General features: G+C 42.7%; 1 protein-coding gene across 2 annotated transcripts in view; it reads left to right on the forward strand.

Moving 5' to 3' along the window:
- The window catches only part of ADGRV1 (adhesion G protein-coupled receptor V1), a 603,645-nt gene that overhangs the window by 500,616 nt on the left and 86,595 nt on the right, over positions 1–16,434 (forward strand). For both annotated transcript variants that reach the window (XM_089313009.1, XM_089313008.1), the window contains one exon: positions 3,621–3,778. In XM_089313009.1, the coding sequence (XP_089169135.1) occupies positions 3,621–3,778 (158 nt within the window). The remainder of the gene's footprint in view (positions 1–3,620; positions 3,779–16,434) is intronic.

A 16,434-nucleotide genomic window follows, 5' to 3' on the forward strand; every position in this document is an offset into this window, starting at 1 on the left:
CTGCACAGGTGTTCCTTCAGCTAGATGTTCCCCATAGATGTTCCTCATAGATGTTCCTGGTGCATGCCGTCTCTCTCCTCCTTTATAGTCCTCCTCCACCAATCCCAACTCAGCTGCCCACACGCCGAGTACGCTGCTCTCCTCCAATCAGGAGCAAGTCCTACAGTTTATTAGTTGAACTGGAGGCAGCTGTGCGGAAGCTGTTTACTTCTCTCCCAGCGCCATATTGTGGGAGAGCAGATGCATAGAATAAGTCTTAATTCCAGTAACTCAGTCCAGTCCGGGCTGCTCCCCACAGATAATATCACCCAGAAAATTAGAATAATACCTACTGTTATAAAGGAAAAGCTAAAGGAGTTTTTTTTTTAAAAAAAATGTTATGTATTTGAGAGAGAATTCCACTCACTGGTTTAATCCCCAAATGGCTACAACAGGTAGGACTGGGCTGGGACCAAAGCCAGAAGCCAGAAATTCAGTCCAAGTCTAGCACATAAGTGGCAGGAACCCAGGTACTTCAAGCATCACCACTGCTCCCCAAGGTGTGCGCTGGCAGGAGTTGGGAGCCAGAGGCAGAAGTCAAACCCAGGCACTCTGCTGTGGGATGCAGGCTCCTTAACTGCTAGGCTAAACACCAGCTCTTAGAGCTAGAATTTAAAACCAAGAGTTAAGCATCTCGGGTATAACCTGGAAAGTGGACTGACAGGCCCTATTCCACCCACCTTCGTGGTCTGAATCATGTGTCGTGAGCAGGAGGCCCTGTCTGGTTCCTGCTCTGCTGGGTCCCCCTTAGAGCCCTGTGGCCTTTGCCAAGGTTAGTGTTTCACAGGTGTGGTCACAGTCCCTGTGCCTCACCGGCAGTACACAAGGTGGGTCGTTTATGTTGGAAGGAGAGATTGGGATGGAGTCGCAGCAGTGGGTAAGGAAGAGGGCCCGTCAGTAAGTCCCGCCAAGCCCTGGGTGCAGAGGACAGCAGGAGAGGCAGCCAAGGGGATCGGGCATCTTGCAGACCAAACCCTCTCCTCAGTGATCTGGCCCCATGGTGGCCACGCACAGGCCTCCCAAAGGCCCGGTACCTGGGAGGTGTCGTGACTTGCTGAGCTCTGCAGACAGGAGTAAAAAGGACTGCTTCAGGATCGGGTCATTTCCCTGCCCTTTGTCTGAAAGGGTGAGTCAACGTGGCCAAGTCATCAAGGCTGAAGGAGAATGGCCAGGGAGATGTACTGAGGGCAAGCAGCCACACCTCTGAGAATTCCCTTCTCTCCATGTTACCCCCCGAGGACTTGCCTGGGGTGTCTAACCTCCCAGAGAGCCGCTTTGCCTGTGTCCTTCGTTAGCCAGGAGGGGCGCCTTGATCTAGGGGCCAGCTCTCAGAGCTTGTCCTCTGAGGTGGAAGAACCTTACAGGAAAGTTCTGTGCAGAGGTACATTCTCTCTATTGGGTGCCACAGGACGGTGTGATGCCAGAGGGTCACACCCACCCCAGGGCGCTCTGCCAAGGCTTGCTACTCCCAGAACCACTCGCAGGAGGGTCAGTAATTGTCCCTAACTTACATCCCCTGTTTGGGTTGTGATAGCGTTTTTCAAGGTGAAGATAAAGCTATTAAACCGAGTGTGTGTTCTTTCCTGATTACTTGTCTCTCAACCCCCATGGGCTGCTCTGTGTCAGTGGATCCATAATGCAGATGACCGCCATAAGTGATCATTTGAAGCCGGTGGTCTAAGACTGAGTCACCACCATGACACTGTTTTGGTGCAGGGGTATATGGACTACCTCGTCTGTGAATGTTTGCCTGTCTTAGTTAATCCTGCAAGTAGCAGGTGTGACTGCTTACAAATGACTGGACAGGGAAAGACCCAGGCTCCGTGCCATCCAAATTAAATTCAGAAAGCCAGGAAATTCATCATTCTGACACCCCTTTGCAGATGGAGAATGTACTTTGAAATGGCTCTTGAAATGTGTCTTGTTTACAGGAGGAATACGTTAGCAGGCCGTGTTAATTAGAAATGGTATCAGGGTGAGGACTTAAATGACAAATGTAAAATGGAGATACTGTGGTCCTGAACTGAAAGGGTGAATGTTTCCCCTGTTTACCTATATTTTGGATTTTGAGGTTTCCTTTCAAACAGGTTATGTGATTGATTATCTTCAATTTTATGCAAAGTCCAGTATTTATGGCTATATTATAGTATAGGTTTATGGATATTTATTAAATGGGGACATTGGGGGAAATATTTGAAAAGAAACAATCCTTACTATGAGGATTTCTTGTAATATATGACAACTCTTCAAAAAGTTCTGGAAAATGGAATAAAAAGATAAATATATTTTGGCACAAAAATTTGAAATCAACTCTTTTCATAATATGAATGTTCATGAACTTTTTGAAAAATCTTTGTATACATGCATTTTAACATTTTTGCATGAAAATAAACATCTTAATTTTCCATGAACTTTTTGAAGGTCTCTCATACTGGTCTTAAAACTTTCAGGTCGTACGGGCTTTGTATGGATAGAGCCCCTCAGAATGCTGGTTTTCATGGGGACACAGCTGATTAAGCTGCTGCATGGGGGTGCCTACATCCCATGTAAGAGCTCTGGTTTCCAGTCCAGCTCCTGCTTTGGCCTGGCCCAACCCCAGCTGTTGCAGCCATCTGGGGGAGAGGATCGCGGATGGAAGAGCTCTGTCTCTCCCCACCTCTGTGTCATCTGCCTTGCACGTGTAGGAGCAGCATCAGAGGCCAACAGAGGTCCACGCAGACCTGCCCAGCCTTTGACAAGATGCATGACCTGCCCTCACCCTGTTGGCAACTGCTGCTTCTGAATTTAGGGAGGACAGAAAGGAGTCTTGGACACCCCCAACCTTGCAGTGCAACAAGAAATTTGCAGCACAAACTGAACATGATTAGATCAATGATTCCCAAAATGTATTCCATGGAATGGAAGTTGTATAGCATGACCGCGTGCGTGTGTGTGTGTGTGTACATACATGTGCTCCCACATGTATGTATGAAAAAGTACCACAGTACCCCACATGTATATGAAAAAGGAAAGGGGTCCAATTACCATTTAACACTAGAAATGGTGAGTTAAACAGAAGTTACTAAGTGCTTTATGTGAAGAATTGCAATTGATCTTAGCTAACTTTTGCAAAGGATACTATTAGAATGTTTATTTTGAAGCTAAGGGAAATTGTGAAGAAGTTAAGCAATGTAAGTCATACTGTAACATGTCATCCTGGGATTCAATGCCAGTTTGAGTCTAGAGTCCTGATATATTGACCCCATGACTTTCTTTAGCCTTTTAAAATGATATATGTATGTACACTGAATCTCCTATAGATGGCCATGGTATGCATTTCTCACATTTATTTGTACTGAACCTATATAGAATTTTTCTGAGCTTCCCCAAAAATGAATGTTCTAAGGAACCCACATTGTGAAGCATGGGGCTGTATTTAATCACATAGCTTCCAATCAAACGCAGCTTCAATTGGGCAAACCAAAAATTGGCTTTTGCTAATATCCAGACACAAGGAGCTACTCTGCAGTGGTGCTGTGGTAACTGAATTCTGGTGTGTCCATACTGAAGTCGTCTGATTTAGCGCTCTCCTCTCTTTTCAGATGTTTCATCCCCAACATCTACGCGGCTCTGTTCACCGCAGCTCTTGTTCCGTCGATGTGCCTTGTGGTGGTTTTCGTGGTATTCATCCATGCCTACCAGGTGACGCCCCAGTGGAAGGCATACGACGATGTCTTCAGAGGAAGAACAAACGCTGCAGGTTTGCACTTGGGACATTGGGGACTTGTTAATGATGAGAAAATGTTTAAAAAAAAAAAAAAACAAAAAAAAAAAAAAACAAAAAAAAAAAAAAAAAAACAACAGAGAGTGAACTTAAGCTCTGCTCTCTGCTCTGAAGCCCAAAATCAAACTACAGCTCTCCAGCTTCTCCTACTTCTTGGGACTTCCTGACACCTTTCTTCAGGGCTCTGTAGGTTCTATTGCTGGCTCCAGTTTTTTCCTTACTATACTAATTTCCAAGTAAATGAGTCACAACCTTGGGGAGCTGCTTCCCAAGCTTTCTTTAACTCAAGCAGTAACAACCTGCATTCGACCTGTGAAATCGATTTGTCTCTCTGCTTCACAGTCGAACAAATCCTTGCCACACTCGTGAGTACTATATGTTGCATGGGGCTCTCTGACCGTGCTGACAGATGTCTAAAAACATCTGTAATCGGGCGGCCTCAGAAGTGGCTGCATATGTCTGGTTATTGAAGAACGTAAGTCTTTCCAGCTCAAATTGGCTTCTACCACAGCTCATTTTTTCCCTTTGAATCATACTTAGCACAGGTTTTTATGAGCTGATTCTTTTTTGGTTGTTGTTCAATTAGAGTCTCTTGAGAATTTTCTTAACTAGGAGCAGCAACTACACACCTCCCTACAGAAAACTCTTTAAGTGTTGTGACTGGTTGGTTAGAGGGAATCTTAGCAGTTGCATGTAAGCAGATCTCTCATGAACCAATAGAGAGAAGGTTTCTGTTTTCTAAGCTTTTCTAAATCCAAAGTCAAGTGAATGGCAGTCTTGGACAAACTCTGCACATTTTAACTGTTTCTCAGAAGTCAAGCAGAAAACCATAGGAGGCAAAAATGGAATTGAAAGATAATGATTTAAAATACAAACGTGGTTTCTCAACATAAGCTCCATTGAGTTCAACACACTTTTATAAGCATGGTACCAGCCATTTACTCTGTTCCTAAAGACATGAAGCTCCTAGGCATTTAACCATTTTTTTAAGAGGAGAATTGGAACACTTTAAAGAAGTTTTGAGATTATGAGACAGAAGTTTTAAGTCAGAGTGAGCTAAGTCAGGACTGTTGGGGGATGCCTAAGGATTTCCCACCAAAGCTCTCCCAGCATTGCCCTTCCCTGAGGAATGAGCAGGAGCATTGCTGTAGTGGAAAGGGACCCTCTAGTGAAACTTTCTTGGGTGCTTTTCCACTAAAACTTTTGTCAACTTTCTTAAAACACTGCCAAAGAGCAGATGTTATCATCTTTGGTTCTCCAAATGGTCAACAAGCAGAATGCTTTGGGCATCCTAAAACTCTGTCGCCACGACCTTTCCTGTGGACCAATCCGCTCTTGCTGTGACTGTGCCACTTCCTCCTATTGGTAGCCACTGTGTTGATTGTGCTTTGTCTCCAAGTTCTAACTCGGAAAGCATGTTCCGTCTTTCACTGCAGTTCTTCAGGGAAATGCTTCAGGTCTGGATCCCACTTGTTTCAAGTGTACACTGAAAGCTCTGCTTTTGTCTGCAGCCGACCTGGGTGTAATTGTCTTGGCCTCCATCAAGCAGAAAGTTTGCTCCACTTTGATTGTTCAGCCAGGATTGTGTTAGCTGAACCAGTTGAGATGTCTATGATATGGCTATTGTTTTGCTGTTAACCATTGGCTCTCTTAAGTTAGGGCATGAGCAATATTTGTTTTTGTTTTTTTTTTTCTTGCAAATGACGTAGATGGTCTGCCATGGTGGACTTCCTCTTCAGTATCTTCTCATCCTTCCTTGTAATGAATTATCTGCTTGCAAACTGCTGATTTCTTTGGAGTGCTGCCCCTGTGGGTTTTTGTAAAGCGTCAGTGATTTCACCTGTTTTCCACCTGAGATTTACTATAAATTCAATGTTTATTGTTACTTCAGTTTTACCAGAATTCATGTTCTTTTTAAGGCCATTTTTAAGCTCATGTCTTATCCTTCTTCATGCCTCAAACCAGCTCCTGTTTGTATATGTTACAACAGATTAGTGCAAGTTCATTTGGGTGCAAAATTTTTGAAAGCCAGCCATATTTTTTTCAGAACATGTGTTTCCCTGAGCTTTCTGAAGACTGCACATATAGAAAGTCCCTATAAGAGTCTCTAATGTATGACTAGGGACTTAATATGCATTTCCATTTATAGGATATCACTCTAACGTAACTGAGGCAGGGAAGAATTTCATTATAATATGAAGAGAAGCTATTCTTTTTTGTATTGATTTGTAGGCTAGTTTGTAGGATAGAATTATCCATCTTTTTTCAATTCTCTCATTACTGGGCCATCTCTGTGTAGGCAGAATACTACACTAGGTTATGATTAATTTTAATTTAATGCTTACATAATATAGAAATCCTCCTTTTTCATGGAACATAGAATGTATATAGAAACTATGCTTTTATTAAACTTGGGACTCATTTTGTTAAAATGCATATTCTGCTTTGTAGAGAAAGGTTTCTTTCTTTAAATGAAAAGATTTGTTTAGGTTTATGTATAAAACAGAACAAACCAATGTTTTCCTATTTTCAGTGGTGATAACATAAGTACCCAACATAGTAGGTTAATCCTTTGAAGGCCTAAATGGCCCCTTATGCCTTGAATGTGATCTGTCATTGATCAAGTTGACAAAACAGTACCACAGTAATCTGGAAAACATGGCCCTCAAGCACTGGCCAGGGTGCTAAAACTTCCAGCATGGTTGTGCCTCAGCTCGGGAACCCTCTGTTGCAGTGAGATATTAGTGGAAGCCTGACTGTTGTGTAGCTTTTCAAATAAAGAATATTTATATTTCTTATTCCCCTATTCCCACAACAACTCAGGTAATAGTCATTATTCCATACAGACTCTTGCAGCATCTGCTTCCTTGGTCTCTGTGGTTCTAGTCTTTTTCTTCTCCATTGCATTAGTGGATTCTTCCGTATTTAGCATTTATACCGTTCAAGGTCTCTCACATTGCCCAAAAGAAAAGTCCAGTCTCTTTGGACTTCCAGAATCCCCACAGCTGAGCCCTGGCTGGCTTTTCATTTTCATGTTATTATTTATCTTGCATTCTTACTGTGTGATTCTAATTACTTTTCGTAAAATCGCCTGATCTTCATTCACATAAGGAAACCTCTACTTCAGCTCCTCATCCTTAGTTGATAAAACCCGTGTGTTCACTAAGTGGGAATGTGTAGATGAGTGAGGAAGTAGAAGGGTCTCATCAGCTTCCCAAAGCTGGCCAACATAACCCAAAATCTAAGCTACATTATCCTATTCGACAGACACAAGTTAATTCCTCGGGTTTCCCTTTCACTCTTCTTCAAAAACTCCAGAACTGCCCTATTTCTTGTGTGAAGCCTTCGGAATCACCTCTTTACAGAGCCACACTGAATAAGCATTACTGACCCCCCAACCCCTGCCTGTAAAGCACTTTTCCTCCTGTCGTTGTAATACTTGTCTGAGAATGGGTTGGTGACTTTTTTTTGTGTGTGGTGGTTGATTTCCTTAATACAGTATTGGTTCCTCCAGAGAAAGGATTACCTGGGAACCCACAGAGAAGGCAGAGAATGCATCTCAGTCAGTACCTGGACCAAGCTCTTTAGGGTTCACAGACTGTGTCTACCACATCCACACAGCACCGTGCAGACAGAAGGCCCTCAGCATCAAAGTCGTTCTCTTTCGGACTGAGAGCAACAGCACAGGGTACCTGAGTGCTGCAATGATAAAAGCGTTTTGAAACAAAAGGTAGCTAGAGAAAGAGAAAGGGGGGAGGAGAAAATGCAGAGGCACAGATGCTTTATACTCAAAATCAATTGCAGTATTAAAAGATCTAAGCCAGACAGAAAACCAGCAAAGACAGACATGAAAGCCAGCAATCAGTGACAGGAATTTAAGCCAGAACATAGAATGACCCGTAAATGACTTAGACCGAGTGTGTTGGGATCGGGAACGGCTGCCTTACAGGACTCTCTCCAGTCTGTTTTCCCTTTCATCTCCTTTAACAGCTTCATGCAGGTGTAGTTTATTTTTTAAAGATTTATTTTTATTTATTTGAAAGGCAGAGTTACAGAGAGAGGTAGAGCCAGAGACAGAGAGAGAGGTCTTCCATTCTGCTGGTTCGCTCCCCAAATGACCGTGACAGCCAGAACTGAGCTGATCAGAAGCCAGGAGCCCTTTCAAGGTCTCCCGTGTGGGTGCAGGGGCCCAAGCACTTGGGCCATCTTCTACTGCTTTCCCAGGAAAAGCAGAGAGCTGCATCAAAGAGGAGTAGCCGGGACTCAAACCGGTCCCCATATGGGATGCCAGCACAGCAGGCGGCAGCTTTACTCGCTATGCCACAGCGCCAGCCCCCAGATGTAACTTATATACCATAAAGTCTGTCTGTTTAAATGGTACAATTCAATGGATTTTAGTACATTCATATAGTTGTGTAACTATCCCTATAATCATCCCCAAAGTAACCTCATACCCAGTGGCAGTCATTCCCCCTCCTTCACTCCTCAGAGCCCTAGGCAACCATGAATCAACTCTCTGTATCTATAGATTGTTCCCTTCTGCACATTTCATATAATAGGATCATAAACTTCTGGTCTGCAGTGACTGGCTTCTTTCACTGTGTGCACGTAATCACAGTTCATCTATGTTATATGACGATCAAGTTCATTTTCCCACCAAGTAATAGTCCCCTGTGTGGATGCACTATGCTTCATCCATCCATTGATCGCTGGATGGAAATTTAGGTTGTTTTCAAATTTGGGCTGTAATGCATAATGCTGCCAGCGGCATTCACGTACAAGGTTTGGTAATGAACAGGTTTTCCTTTCTGTTGGTTGTATACCTAGGAGTGGAGTTGCAGGCTGTGTGGTGATCCTATGCTTAGATTTTTGAGGAATAGCCAAAGTGTTTTCCAAAGTTGCTACAGTTTCTTGGACTTTTTAAGAACCAGCCACACTTATTTGATAACGTGTTACCTGTGACTGCTTTCACAACAGAGAGTTGAGTACCTGTGGTTCTGATACTGTGTAGCCTGCAAAGCCCAAGATTTCCAGCTTTTAGGAGCTCTACAGAAAAACTTTGACAACTGACCCCTGATGTGAAAGATGATGTATCCATGGGAAACACTTCAACATAAAAAGCAAAAACAAAATACAGACTCATCAATATGAATGTGAAATAATTTCAGAAAAGATACTTAGCGATTTTTCAAAATATTTTAATGTCTGAGATAAACTCTGGGTGAGACAGAGATGAAGGAATTAGACTCTGAATGTAGAATCAGAAATTCACAAAGGAAACGTACAAAGCGGAGGAAGGATCTAACACTGGCATTCTGTATGAGCACCTGTTTAAGTCCCAGCTGCTCTGCTTCCCATCCAACTCCCTGCTAATGCACCTGGGAGGGCAGTGAAAGACGGCCCAAGTATCTGGACCCCCGCCGCCTCTGTGGGAGATCCATATGGAGTTCTGGATTCCTGGCTTTGACCTGGCCAGCCCCAGCTGTTGTGGCCATTTGGGGAGTGAACCAGCAGATGGAAGATCTCTTTCTCACTCCCTCCTTCTCTCTATAATTCTGCCTTTTAAATAAATAAATAAATAAATAAGTCTTTAAAAAAATAAAAAAGAGGAAACATGAAAACAACCCTACAAGGTACAGAAATAGATTGATTGCCAGAAAAGAGAATCGAGTAAAGGCATTTTTTTAAAGAGGAAATAGTTGAGTACTTCATGCAGCTACACATGAAATAAATATTTACACTTTTAAAAACAGGGGTTTGCTGAAAAATTTAGTATATCAACAAAATATTAAATACATTTTGAAAGTTCCCACGTCTGTATTTTTTGAGAAACTTAATAGTTACTTTTCTTTGCTACTTTTTTTTATATTTATTTGTTTGAGACAGACAACAGAAATAGAGCTCCCCAAATGCCCACAATAGCCCTCACAGGCCAGGAATTCAATCCAGGTCTCCTACGTGGGTGGCAGGAACCCAACCACTTGAGCCTTTACCACCAACTCCGAGGGTCTGCATTATCAGGAAACTGGAGTCAGGAGCCAGAGCCAGACACTCCAGTATGGGGCACAGGTAAATCAACTGCTAGCCAGCCCCCCGCCTCTCTTCTCTTCCAATATTCCATGTCTTTAATACAAGTGGCACAAGCCCCACTCAGGTCCATGGTACAAACAGATGCACCTAAGTTCTCTGAAAACCCAACCTTGAAAGGCAATACACAGATGGGTACCCAGCCTCTTCCCTTTCCTGAGACACCCATCCTTTCCACCCCACTCCACGTACACTGAGCACACGAGGAGGAGTGTAGTTCTCGTTAGTCTAAAGCTTACTTGGCTTTATTCTCCATTGTTCCATGCATTCAAAAGAAGCTCTTTCTCCAAAGGGACATTTGATGGTTTTCACTTTAATTATATTTTTCCTGCATCTGTTAACTGGATAAACATTTTTTAGAATACATAGTATTAAGTAGTATTGTGAGAAATATGTTCCCAAGTAACAAATTAAATCGAGTATAAAATAGATCCCTTTTTCTTACAAAAATTCAAATCTCTAGTTATACATTATGACAAATTTTAGTCAAACATTGTCAATGGTTTTTGTTTGAAACATTTTTAGCAATGAATATGATACTTAAAGTTCAATTTATAGTCTCTTTATAGCCATGCCAGTTTTAAAAAAATAATCAGAATGATTATCTCTTTGCCTTGGAGTATTAGGCTTGGTGAACAGATGCAATTAGTTATCACATGCTCCAGACATACTTGGGTGATGGACAAGCTCACATCAATCATTTTATTAGTCCAGAATCTTCTATAAGTTCTATAGAACTGTTCTCCAAACCAATCACTCCCTTTGCGGATTAAATACACCTGACAGGATCATCATTGTGGTGTAGTGGGTAAAGCCAGCATGTGCAACACCATCATTCCCTATGAGTGCTGGTTCATGTCCTGGCTGCTCTATTTCTGATCCAGCTCCCTGCTACTGGCCTGGAAAAAGTAGTCGAGGGTGGCCCAAGTGGTTGGGCCCCTGCCACCCATGTGGGAGACCTGGATAAAGCTCCCACCGCCTAGCTTTGATCTGGCCCATGCCTGGCCATTACAGCCATCTGAGGAATGAACCAACAGATGGAAGATCTCTCTGTGTCTCTGTCTCTCCCTCCCTCTATTAACTCTTTCAAATAAATAAATCTCAAAAAAAAAAAAAAAAAGAAAACCGGCAACAGGAGCAACTTTACAACAACATTTGTTGGTCATAATCTAGCTAACAATCAGTCAATCCCTTGGCTTTTTGCTTCTGACATCCTTAATTTCAGAGTTCAAATGAACTCAGTGGAATCCAAAGAAAAAGGAAGAGCAAAAAGAGAGTTCAAGGGACAGCACATTAAGTCACCACTTGGGGTACCCATATTTCATATCCAAGTACTGCTGGAGTGCCAGCTCCTCTGCTTCTGATCCAGCTTCCTGTTACTGCACCTGGGAAACAGTGGACGCTAGCTCGCATTCCTGCCACCCTTGTGGGAGACATAGTTGGAGCTTCTGGTTCCTGACTTTGACCTGGCCTGGCCCTAACTGTTGGAAAGCATTTGGGGAGTGAACCGTGAAGCAATGGATGAAAGATGAATGTCTGTCTGTCTGTCTGTCTGTCTCTCTCTCTGCCTTCCATTAACAAAGAAAAGGGCAAGGAAATGAAATATTCCCCGTGATATAGATGGCTACCATCACCCTGTTCTCTCCTGAGGGTGGTCTGAGACATCAGTACCTTTGAGACACCAGCAGCCCTTTGGCTGACTGATTGCCATGAACCAAATTCTTAAGGTCATTGACTCCCAATGACCTTGACCAGCTGCCTCCCCCTCTTTGGTGGGTAGATGCGGAGTGAGAATGAGTCATAGTGAGGTTCTGCTCCCTGAACCGGATTTCAGTGTCTCAGCCAGAGTTTTAAACAAAGCCTGTAATTTTCGAGTTTGGTTTTGATCTCTGGCAATGATAAGCTCATCTCTTCTTTTAGACTCGTTAGAATGCACTGACTCTTTTCTGATTCATCAGCCAGTTCTAATGTGAGGAATGATTCATGGAGCAGAAGAAAATTAATTTGAATAAAAAGAGGAAGTAAGTGATTACAAATCCCTTTGTTTTAAAAACTGCATACCTAAGCTCCAAAATGAGTAAAATTGGGAAGGTGACTCGAGCCAGGTAACTGGGAATCTGAGGTGTTTGGAAGGGCCGTGTTCTCACCTGGGAGCATTTCCTGAGGATGAAATGCGTGTGTGTTGTCTTCTCCAAAGGCGGCTGCCATCAGTCATGTCCCTTCTGTTAGCTGAGTGCTGTTCTCGTGTCAAGGGGTGCAGTCTGTTTCCCCTCCTTAAAATCTGAGTGAGCCGTGAGCTGGCTTAGACCAATATGAAGTAATAGAAGTGATATCGTCCCATAAAAGTCCTTTAAAGGCCTTGCAGTGTCAGGTTCCTTTCTCTGGGAAGCCAGTAGCCACGCTGTATGTCCAGTTACCCTGAGGACACCATGGTGGTAGAACCCTCATGCTGGTCAAGTGGGGCACACCTGTGGGGAGCCACGCTCAGTCTGCCTCCAGCCATTTCAGGCATCCCAGCTCTGATGCCAGACGTGGGAGTGCAAATGCCCTGAATAACACCACACAGAGGAGCACCGTCCTGAGGCCACGCTGCAGGATTGTGAGAAATACTAAATTACTACAAGCCACAAGTTTTATGCTTGTTTATTTTGTACAATGAATAGCTAAAACGCCCCAGATTCTAAAATGCTCGTTAGTCCCGTATATCAAAATTAGAAATGTGTCCTTGTCTCGTACGTGCTACTACTTACAGAAACATTCGTGATTTATAAATAAAAATGGGAAACAGATTTTTCTCCTTGAAGTAAAATTGGGGCTTCTGCTACAGTGATCTTCCTAGTAATAGGATCCATAATGACAGACAGAACAGGTTTCACATGTTCTTGGCAGGGAGTTGCTTGTCTGCAGTCTTCTCCCAGTTCCACTGCTAAAGGGAAAATAAAGACCGAACTCCTGGGGACGTAAGGAGAACCCCAGAGCCCTCAGGTATACAGTGAGCAGCCTCTGTCACTTGACATCTTTATGAGCAAAGCTCAGTTTTCATACATTGTGCCAGTAGTGGTGGTTGGGGTGGGTGCTCCCACCTCCCACATAGTTAGGGAACAGTGTGGATGCCAACTCTGCTTAGCTTTATGTCAGTGGCCTCAGTCATCAGTGATTACAATCAAACCCTTGAGCCTGAAAGACAACATGTAGTCATTCAGTGTTTGTCGTCTTCAATTTTATTTTTAACAACATTTGGGATTGGGTATTGTTCATGAAAACTCCTAGAACAATAAAATAAGGAGTTCCCTAATGCTTTGCACATCCACATGAAAAGTAAAAAACAAAATCATAGAGTTCGGAGAAAGCTTAAATTTCTGTGGAAACCCTGGATTTACACATGGAGCTAAACAAGAAGTAATGATAATTTGTAGCAGACTCAGATCTATCTAGACCTGTTGTTTCCTGAATCCCTTTACCTCAGTGAGCTGCTTTTTACCCAGTCTCAGCTTAATACAGAAGGCAAATCTAGATCCCTACAGAGGTTACTTTAATACCAAACTGTTAAGTTGAATTTACATTGGTTCCCTAGGTTATGACAGGACACAGGTATGGGAGGGTTGATAGACTAAAGGATAGAACTGCATGAGTGGCTGGTGCGAGTTTCCAGGGTCCTGGTGGCCCACATCATGGTCATTGTCATCGTTATTATCACCATCTTCATCACCATCTAAGATTCACCCTATGCCATACACTGTACTGAGAAATTTGCATATTCAACTATTACCTTTTTATATAAAACAAGTATTCTTAGTCCTGTAGTCAAACAAGAAAATCGGGGAAATCAGGTTTAGAATGGCGTCCATGTCTGCAGAGCTGTTAAATGGTGGAATCATGATTAGAATCACAGATGACTTACAACATCTCAAAAGGTGTCACAGATGCAGGCAATAGTACCTCACCCCATATCACCTCATTGTCAAAACTTGCATCAATTATAGTAGTAGGGGCAGGCATTATGGCACAGTGGATTTAATTGCTACTGGGGACACCTGCATCCCATGTTCAAGTCCTGGCTACTCTGCTTCTGATTGAGTGTCCTGCTAACGCATCCCGGGAGGTAGCAGTTGATGGCTGAAGTGCTTGGCTCCTCCAGCCCATGTGGGAGACTCGACACAACTGAGTGCACTCTCAGTTGCTCAGTCCATCATGGGGGACAGAAGAAGAAGAGAGGGAATGCCATGTTTAATCCAGAGAATCATGAATTATTATGAATTTCTGGAGTAGGTGGGTTTCCCGTGTATTTTCTCAAGTTGATTTTAAATTTTCCTGGCATATACTTTTTTGAAAGTGCTTATTCCTCTTCAAATCCTTCTTTATATATCCTGAAAAGATTACCAATGAGTCATTACTTTCTACTTCTCTGAACACTACATAAAATAATTATGTATGTTTGATTTAAGAGCACTTTTAAAATGAATGACTGAAGTATTCTGTTCAGCTCTTGGGTAATGAAAAGTAATTTCTGACTGCTTTTCAAGTGTCTTTCTAGAATTTATGTTTAGACCATTGCCAAGGAATGTACGTAAAACTTGACTAGAGAATAGAAAAGTCATTTTAAGACTGTTTTATCTTGAAACATTTATGGAATTGAACATACTCTACTTTCCCCTTAACCTTTTGTGAAAACCCTGTGTGTGATTTCAAAAAAGTTTTTACACCAAAATTAATTTATCATGTGATTTCATTTTCCCACAAACTATTTTGTAAAAGATTTATTTATTTGAAAGGCAGAGTTCACAAAGAAAGAGAGGGAGAGACAGAAGAGGTCTTCCATCATCTGCTTCACTCCCCAAATGGCTGCAACAGCAAAAGCTGGGCCAGTCCTGAGCCAGGAGCCAGGAGCTTCTTCTGGGTCTCTCACATGGGTACAGGAGCCCAAGGGCTTGGGCCATCTTCTGCTGCTTTCCCAGGCACATTAGTAAGGAGCTGGATCAGAAGTGGAGCAGCCAGGACTTGAACCAACACCCAAATGGGATGCTGGCATCATAGACAGCAGCTTTTACCCACTATGCCACAACATTGCCTCCACCCCAACAAACTTTCTGAAGTCACCTCATATGCCACAGCTCTTTATTGGTCCACTGCACGTTGTTAGGTGTGAATTGCATTCTTGGTTTGTGCCTTTTTCCCATTATTACTTATTGCATTCCCATTATCTGAAGTTACTTCTAATTTATGTGTCTATAAAGTTCTTTAAAGATATAGAGTCCACAAAATAATAGTTTGTATCATACTTTGATAATTAACTAGCACAACATTAAATAATAGATCCATAAATAAAGGAAAATAAGATTGCTAGTTCTCAAAAAGTGTAGAGACAGGTAATCTAGGGAATTGGTGGTTTAATCTAAATTTCCTTACATATGTGTGGTTCGCAGGACGATACTTAAGTTTACCTAATGTGAAACTCAGAAAGTTGGGTAAAATGACACTTTTATGATACATTGTCATCTTTCAGAAAACAAGTACACCACATCAAAGGTGAAGTTTGAACTTCACAGGGCCAAGTTCTCTTGCAATTGCTTTATCATAACAAATAGCCTGCTTCATAAAGTATCATTTTCCTTGCAAATGACTGCAAGAGATCGCAGCTGTCAACTATTAGAATGTGAAAACTAATTGTTTCTTCTCGCACTGCAAAGCCACTATGCCCCTGCCTAATCCTTTCTCCTACTTTCATCACGGTGCATTTTGCTCCTACCACCTTCCTATGCGTGCTATGTGGTTGCCACTTCCTTGGTGCCCTGCTCTCCTGGGTCACTGTCTTCCTTGAACACAACCTTCTCTCTCCTCTCTCAACTCCCACTTGTTCATCCTCCTTGTGACCTCCCTTCCCTCCACCCGTCACTGTTCTTGCAGAATCCGCACCGGAACCCATGACTGGAGATTTGTAAGATGCTTTCACAGGCAGCCTTGATCTCACCAAGTTGGCTTCCTCCTCAAGCAGCTGTGCCAACCACAGGTCCAGTCTGTGCCACATGGTTCTTTTCTTTCATCAGCCAATTAGTGATGCCCTGTACTGGATGCTAAATTATTCTGAGCAGCTTCAGCTGAGTCATCAATGCTTCTCAGAAACCCTTGGATTATCTTTAATCAATTCTTCAGTAATCTTTGAAACAGATCCCACTGCCCTTAAGTCCTGTGTTTAATGCCTCCCAGCCTCCCTCTCCCTACAAGAGGTAAGAACAACATGATGCTGTCTCACTTGCTTTGTCTGATTTTCATCTCATCGTTTCTCTTTGTTCTTCCCAGTGTTTGCTACTTTTCCTCCCATCATGGACAAGGAGGTCAACAGTTCATTTTCAGGAAAGCTAACCCTCCCATGTGAGTCTTTCCTCTGTTTTCCCTTGTCTTGGATCTTGTTTCTTTGAGTTTTTCTACAAGGGCCTGACATCGTCAATGTCTGCCTCTCCTCTGGGTCTTTCCTGTCCATCTAAAAACATGTATCACTTTACGCTGCCTAAAAGAGCTTGCTCAGCATCCTGTTGCTATATGAGTTA

The sequence above is a fragment of the Oryctolagus cuniculus genome, chromosome 14, assembly GCF_051225735.1.
Source record: "Oryctolagus cuniculus isolate XC-2025 breed Fujian yellow rabbit chromosome 14, ASM5122573v1, whole genome shotgun sequence".
In the NCBI taxonomy this organism is placed as follows: Eukaryota; Metazoa; Chordata; class Mammalia; order Lagomorpha; family Leporidae; genus Oryctolagus; species Oryctolagus cuniculus.